The sequence below is a fragment of the Staurois parvus genome, unplaced genomic scaffold, assembly GCF_062004578.1.
Source record: "Staurois parvus isolate SC_StPar_1 unplaced genomic scaffold, SC_StPar_1.0 ptg001917l, whole genome shotgun sequence".
In the NCBI taxonomy this organism is placed as follows: domain Eukaryota; kingdom Metazoa; phylum Chordata; class Amphibia; order Anura; family Ranidae; genus Staurois; species Staurois parvus.
This window is the reverse complement of record NW_028319713.1, coordinates 199,563-207,500: the sequence shown is the minus strand read 5'-3', so window position 1 is coordinate 207,500 and position 7,938 is coordinate 199,563. Positions and strand designations below refer to the sequence as shown.

The following is a 7,938-nucleotide window of genomic DNA, read 5'->3' as shown; positions in this document are numbered from 1 at the left end:
GGGAGCTGAGACAGAGGTCTCCCCACCCCTCCAAAGTGAGTTGTGTTCCATGGGCCCCCCACCCCGTCACACCCTCACTAAACAGTTTGTGTAAGGCCTTTGTTTCTTTCAAAAAGGGGTTTTGGATCATTTGTTCAAAACATCATTTCCGTTGGCCAAAAGAATACAAATGAAAAGATGGCAAGATAGAAAACTTAATTTAGGAAAGTGTAAATTCATATTTTTATAATATAAAAGACTATAAATATGTTTGATACTCTGTAAATAAATTGTTTTCAAGTAACAATTGTTTTCCCAATTAAAGATCTTAAGACATTTACTAATGGCTTTCAGCGTTGTGTTCTTAGAGCTGCAGAATCGCTCCTTTGGGTCTACTAAGGCAATATATCTATAAGTGTCAGCAGCTGGAGGGTAAATGTGGAGACGTACTGCGCAGGTTGTCACCATAATGTTACTTTACATATTTTTTTAATTATTATTGTTGTTCTACACAGAATAATTATACAGGGACAATCATATGAATAATATCAACAATCTCACAGAGAATAACAATCCTTTTCTTGAGGGCCTATCAGACCATCCACCAACCATGAATGGACATTTCATGGTCTTCCTTTTAAAAATATATTTTTTTAAAATATATTCTTCAGATTTTTTTTAACATATAAAAATGTCATATTGAATACGGCCAAAATTGTAGCATTTCAAATATATGTCAATATTTTTAAAATATATTTCAAATATATTTTTCTTCCATATGGGAAGCTCCGCTTGTCTGCCTCCCCCACCTCCACTGCCACATTTTCCACCTCTTGGGGGGGGGGGGGGGGTAAGCGGGTACCTGGTTTTGACAGGTACCCGCACCCACCTCTGGCTCAGTTTTTTACAGAAAAAAGTAATAAATAAAAAATTGCGGTTGATTATTTCAGCCAAAAATATGCAAACTCACTCCACAGTTTGTAAGACCTTTTATGAAGCCACAATTTAGGAAGAAGAAACCCGCCAGGATCAATTAACTAAGAAATTTAAATTTGAGTGCATTATTTCACAGAAGAACTTCAGAAATATTAAAATATTATGATAAATTATCGATGTGTAGACAGATTTACTAGGTTGCAGTTGAAAAGGGAGGCATGTTTTATTAAATAAATAAAATTAGCGTATTATATCACTGGAAAAAAAAAGACAGAAAACTTTGTTCCATCCATGTAAACCACGTGAGGGCTTCAGTAGGCTTACTTTGTTCCATCCATGTAAACCACTATCACGTACCTGGTGATGGAGGCCAATGGAGAGAGGGCTTCCCTTGCGGCTAAGTTCCGGTCTCCCCCAAGAGTGGGACAGCAGGAGTCAGGCCCAAACTTGCACAGGTCACCTGTAGGAGTGCTGGTTGGTGGTCCACTCAGAAGCACAGCTGGTGCACGGAGATAGGTCTGCAGACAGGAGGTGCCTGTGCGTGGTATGCAAGCCCTTCAGGGATTTGGATGTTTACTGGGTAGTTGGTTCAAGCCAAGGTCAGGTACCAGGTGGGAATCAGAGCAGACATAGTCAGATGGGATAGCTGAGGTCATACACAGGGGAGAGAGAGAGAGAGTATCCGTAAGCCAGGCCGAGGTCAGATCAGGGGTAAAGTAGAGTAGACAGGTCCAGGAGCAAGCCGAGACCGTAACAGGAAGTCCCAGGTCAGAATCACGGGAAAAAGGAACAGGGCACGGGGAGCTAGAGATTATCCAGCAACTAGAGGAAGTGATGAGCCTCCTTATAAAGGCCGTCTGGCACCAGACTGAGGCTGATGTGTACTTCTGCGGCCATGTAGACTACTGGCAGAAATGTCAGATCTTCCAGAACTTTGTGCCTTGGACAGGACCCTGACAACCGCGTGAAGGGCTTCAGTAGGCTTACTTTGTTCTTTCCATGTAAACCACGCGAAGGGCTTCAGTAGGCTTACTTTCTTCTGTCCACGTAAACCACGTGAAGGGCTTCAGTAGGCTTACTTTGTTCTGTCCATGTAAACCACGTGAGGGGCTTCAGTAGGCTTACTTTTTTCTGTCCATGTAAACCACGTGAGGGGCTTCAGTAGGCTTACTTTCTTCTGTCCATGTAAACCATGTGAGGGGCTTCAGTAGGCTTACTTTGTTCTGTCCATGTAAACCACGTGAGGGGCTTCAGTAGGCTTACTTTCTTCTGTCCACGTAAACCACGTGAAGGGCTTCAGTAGGCTTACTTTGTTCTGTCCATGTAAACCACGTGAGGGGCTTCAGTAGGCTTACTTTGTTCTGTCCATGTAAACCATGTGAGGGGCTTCAGTAGGCTTACTTTGTTCTGTCCATGTAAACCACGTGAGGGGCTTCAGTAGGCTTACTTTGTTCTGTCCATGTAAACCACGTGAGGGGCTTCAGTAGGCTTACTTTGTTCCGTCCATGTAAACCACGTGAGGGGCTTCAGTAGGCTTACTTTGTTCCGTCCATGTAAACCACGTGAGGGGCTTCAGTAGGCTTACTTTGTTCCGTCCATGTAAACCACGTGAGGGGCTTCAGTAGGCTTACTTTGTTCCGTCCATGTAAACCACGTGAGGGGCTTCAGTAGGCTAACTGTGTTCCGTCCATGTAAACCACGTGAGGGGCTTCAGTAGGCTAACTGTGTTCCATCCATGTAAGCCACGTGAGGGGCTTCAGTAGGCTTATTTTGTTCCTGTCAAGGTCCTACCTTTTCCCAGAGACTGTGCGGCTTCATGTACTGGCGTCCATCTTGGGTTTCTGCAGAGCATGGTGGGAGTCTTTTATGCCTTCAGGTCTCTGAGGTCCATCCCCCAGAGGGGTGTGGCTAAGTACATATAAGCCTGTGATCCGCACATGCTCTTTGCACTTGTGTCATGTGTCTTTGTCTTGCTACAGCTCTGTGTATACTCTTGATACTCTTCTGGTATCTGACTCGGCTTGTGACTAGACCATTCTCTGTGTTTTCCTTCGATCTGATTCTCTGTCTACTGTTCTGTACCGTTTTGTTCCGTTGTTGTCGACCCGGCCTGCCTGACTACGCTATTGTCATTCTTACCAGCTACACGCCATTGGCGGCGGCCATTACCGCAGCCGGGGTGTCTCGGGGGCCGCGACCTGGTTCCTGGCTGCGTCAAGTCCATCCCCACCATCAGGGGCCCTGGTGAAGGGCAGCCTGGGACTTAGACTCCGCGCCCTGAGGGACTTCGGTCTGTTGGCGGTGGTTGTCGTCAGTCAGTGTGTTACCCTGCCACTAGGCCTACCTGTCCGTTCCACAGCCCTGCCCTGACAGTTCCACCACTCACTGAAACTTTCTATGGTCTTCATGTACTCTCTGAATGATCATGATAGGAGAACAGGCTCTGTGGAGCTAGTGGTCTTTTCACTGCATCGATGGCTCACCATTCAGGATGTGTCCATGATTTGGCACCTTTTGAGGAGGCGGCCAATATGGTCAAAAAAGCCATAATGACACGGGGTAAGGTGATGAAATCACTAATCAGCACTGGGGAGAAGGAGGAAATGGGGCAAGCTTCAAGGCAGGCATTTTACTTCTCCCAAACCTTAGGAGCCGTGCATAGTTGGGGAGAGATTGCTGAGGACAGCATTGTCCTCAGTATCACATTCTGCTGCAGGCAATGTGTAGTGAATTGGGTTTTTGGTGACTAAATGTCTGTGCAAGGATCCCAGGGTTCAGGTCATCAAAGAAAGGGACCACTTTTTGGGTGGCCAACCTTTTAGATTCTCATTACAAGGGGGAAATGGCTGATCTACATTCACTATCCTAAAGTAAGTCTAAAATGCAGAGGAGCTGAGGAGATACTTTGGGATTTCCTCACGATTCCAGGATCCTTTTAATGACCAATGTGCCACTTCTAAAACATCGGCCAGGCCAGGCCTGGCTGCAGGCAGCACTCATAGGCAATGCTTGAACCATATGATTGCTGACTACATCAGGTCCAGGGCTGCTGTAGACACTCTCAGAAGTGAGGACCTCATAAACTATTGATTGTCCAGGCTGGACCACTGTTCTGAGCTTGTACAATATGTACTGGAGCCAGTGCTGCTTGTGAGGGCCTATGTCAGGAATGGACTCGCCAATGGTGGTGGGACTCACCTGCCTTGTGGGCTGCAGTACCAAGGCTTGCAAGCGGGTGCTCTCAGCAGCCAGAATCTCACTCCTGCAATCAGGCCATCACCTGAGGCTGATTGCAGGAGGTGTATTTAAGCAGGACCAGGCCTGTGATCAGTGCCTTAGTGTATGTTTCCCATGAGCCCCTGTACCTGCTTCCTGTCTGCTTACTGCCTGATCCTGATTCCGCTTTGATCCTGACTCTGAACAAACTCCGCCTGTCCTGACCTCAGCTATTCCTGACCACTCTTCCGCTCGCTCCTGGTACCCTGTTTGACCATTTGCTACCGACCCGGCCTGCCCGACTACGTTTGATTTGTATATATGGTTATCTGTTGGAGGTTGGGTTGTTTGCACTGTGTTATGTTTACCTTGCACTGCGTTTCTGTTGTTTAGTCTTTAATAAATTGTCTTGTTTACTCTATACCTGAAGCCTGCGTTTCCCTGTGTCAGTCCACACACCTCTGGTCATACCCGGAGCCCTGACAGCCTACAGTGCAGGTAGGAGGTCTTGTAATGGCAAGGCAAAGCTCCCAGTGCCCCAACAGTCTGACAGAGTCCCTTTCATTAGAATATACCAGTCATGAATCGCCAATAACTAAGGAAAAAAACCTCAGCTTAAAAAATGCTTAATATTTGCACCATTACCAGACGACCACATTTCATGGTCTATTGTGATTGTTGTCATGACCCGGGTCTTCTCCTGAAAACTCTGCTGTGTCTACAGATGTCCTTCTTGCTGAGCCACCTGGGATGCTGGACAGCTCCCTGGACAATTCCTCGAAGGATCTTGCCTTGAACCCTCTTTTTCTTGGACCTTGAACTCTTTGCTGCTCCCAACTTCCTGATGTAAGCCATGTCTCTGCACTTCCTGCTTATCAGATTATTGTGCTCTCTTTAGCCAACATCTCGCTTTTGTCACTCTTGTCATCTCACGTAAGTATAAAAGGGGTAGAGTAGAGTTGTCCTTTAACAATGGTTGGTTATAAAACTGGCAAATCCATAAACATAAATCTGTACTGTAAAAAAGTAAAGTTGGTCTGTTGGATAGAAGGCATCTTAGGGTGCAAGTTGGTGCTTTTGTTATTATGGCCAGTGTCCTCTAGCAGAGCTTGAGCCTCCAAAAATTCCTATCCGAATACCGGCTTCTTGTCCTCTGACCTATTTAACCATTTTCATAATCGGGCTATTTTATTATTATTATTATTATTATTGTTATTATTACTATTATTACTATTTTATTATTATTATTATCACTATTAATATTATTACTATTATTATTATTTTTTTTTTTTACTTTTATCACTATTATTATTATTATTATCATTATTATTATTTTTATGATTATTATTATTACTATTATTAGCACTAATATTATTACTATTTTATTATTATTATTACTATTTTATTATTATCACTATTATTATTATTATTACTATTATTATTATTTATTTTAACTTTTATCACTATTAATATTATTTTTATGATTATTAATATTACTACTATTTTTATTATTATTACTATTATTATCACTATTATTATTACTATTTTTTTTTATTATTATTATTATTGTTATTATTACTATTTTATTATTATCACTATTAATATTATTACTATTATTATTTTTTTTAAAACTTTTATCACTATTATTATTATTATTATTATTTTTATGATTATTATTATTACTATTATTATCACTATTATTATTACTATTTTATTATTATCACTATTATTATTATTATTACTATTATTATTATTTATTTTAACTTTTATCACTATTAATATTATTTTTATGATTATTAATATTACTACTATTTTTATTATTATTACTATTATTATCACTATTATTATTACTATTTTTTTATTATTATTATTACTATTTTATTATTATCACTATTAATATTATTACTATTATTATTATTATTTTTTTAAACTTTTATCACTATTATTATTATTATTTTTATGATTATTATTATTACTACTATTTTTTATTATTATTACTATTATTATCACTATTATTATTACTATTTTATTATTATTATTATTATTAATAATAATAATAATAAAGGTGATGACGATTTTTTTGGAACTAAATAAGAAGAAAAAAAGTAAACAGAAGAACAGTAACCGTTCTCATTTTAAAGCGTTTTGTACTTGTCCAATAGCCAAAATAATACAGTGGAAAGTAAGAAGAATGGAATTTCTGTAGATTTTTATTTAGAATATTATCTAATTGCATGACTTAAATCTTATTTATATGAAGAGAATTCTCAAGCGACAAAGCTGTTTTAAAAATAAATCTTAAGAGACTTTAAGCTGTTTGTATTTTTTACAGCACAGTAGACTGCCCTCGGGGAATGCCAACATTTTATATTAGTATATTCCATGAAATGTTTATATGGAATCCTGGGCATTAGGTGTGGGAACACCATTTCCTCAGACGGATCATATTATTTCTGTTTCGTGGTGATACATTTACACTGAGAAGGGATAAATAATAAGATGAATCTCACAAAGACTGATGTTCTCATTCTTGTGGGTCTATCAGACCATGCGCCCACCATGAATGGACTTTTCGTACTCTTCCTTCTGATCTACCTGATGACTCTGATCACAAACCTCCTCATTTTTCTCCTTATCCTCACTGACTCCCATCTGCACAACCCAATGTATTTTTTTCTCAGCAATTTGGCTTTTCTGGACATGTCCTATTCTTCAGTGAGTGGTCCAAGGATGCTCTATGACTTGGTCACCAAAAGCTGGTCAATAAGCCTCCCTGCCTGTACAGCCCAAGTCTTTTTCTTTGTCTACTTTGCTTGCTCTGAGCTCCTCTTGCTCTCGGCTATGTCCTATGACCGGTACGTGGCCGTCTGCCAACCTCTACATTACACACAAATTATGTCCTGGAGGGTGTGCCGTCATTTAGCCGTTGTGATTTGGGTTTTCTCAATTATTTATTCCTTGGTTCATACTCTGTGTTTGCTCAGGTTGTCCTTCTGTGGTTCAAAATCCATCCACAACTTCTTCTGTGACCTTGCACACTTGTTCCAGATCACGTGTATAGACCCCTTCATAAACAAAGTGCTTATTTTCGCATTGGGTGGCGGAGTCTCATTCTCGGCCTTCCTTTTCACATTTATTCCATACGTTCGTATTTTCAGTACGATTCTTCAAATTTCTGGCCAAACTGGGAAGCTGAAAGCGTTCTCCACCTGCACCTCACACCTCACGGTGGTCTTCATATTTTATAGCTGCTTAATTTTCATTTACATGGTTCCCTCCTCCAGCAATATGTTTGGTATGAACAAAATATTTTCAGTCCAGTATGCCCTCATTAACCCTTTGCTGAATCCTCTGAACTACAGCCTGAGGAACGTAGACCTTAAGGCGGCCTTCAGGAGGACTTTAAGGACTCACGTACACTGCAGCTGATAGACTCACGTTTTAGATGTTCTGCATTTATTTTCAGCAGCTCCTGAACCCTCCCTAATGTTTTCCTTTGTGTCCATGTACACATCTTCGTTGACCCCCAGTTCACACCTATACGGCCGTGAGGTCCATGTTTTGCTCGGGCACAAGAGCCCATTCATTTGAATGGACTCCCGTGCCCCGTGACACGCAGGGAAAGAAGTCCCTGCACTACTTTGGAAAACGCAGCCGAGGTTCCCAGTACGGTTGTGTTTCCCAGTGCAGGCAGCTTGCCATTAGAACTAATGGCACCCACCCGTGGGTCCGCAATTCTCTGTGCGGGTGGTGCGGCTGCATGGATTTTCATGCGGATCCACAGCAGCACCACCCACATAGATGTGA

At 41.2% G+C, this 7,938-nt stretch overlaps 1 protein-coding gene across 1 annotated transcript; it reads left to right on the top strand.

Annotated features, from left to right (window-relative positions):
- The first annotated feature begins 6,660 nt into the window (after window positions 1-6,660).
- On the top strand, window positions 6,661-7,560 carry LOC149433817 (olfactory receptor 5AR1-like). The gene has a single exon (XM_089664426.1). It carries the CDS (start codon window positions 6,691-6,693, stop codon window positions 7,558-7,560), a length of 870 nt encoding a protein of 289 aa, XP_089520552.1. The 5' UTR covers window positions 6,661-6,690.
- The last annotated feature ends 378 nt before the right edge of the window (window positions 7,561-7,938 follow it).

What these genes read in the sequence shown, in the direction of transcription:
- LOC149433817 (XM_089664426.1), top strand. Translation starts at nt 6,691, where the DNA reads ATGAATGGACTTTTCGTACTCTTCCTTCTGATCTACCTGATGACTCTG.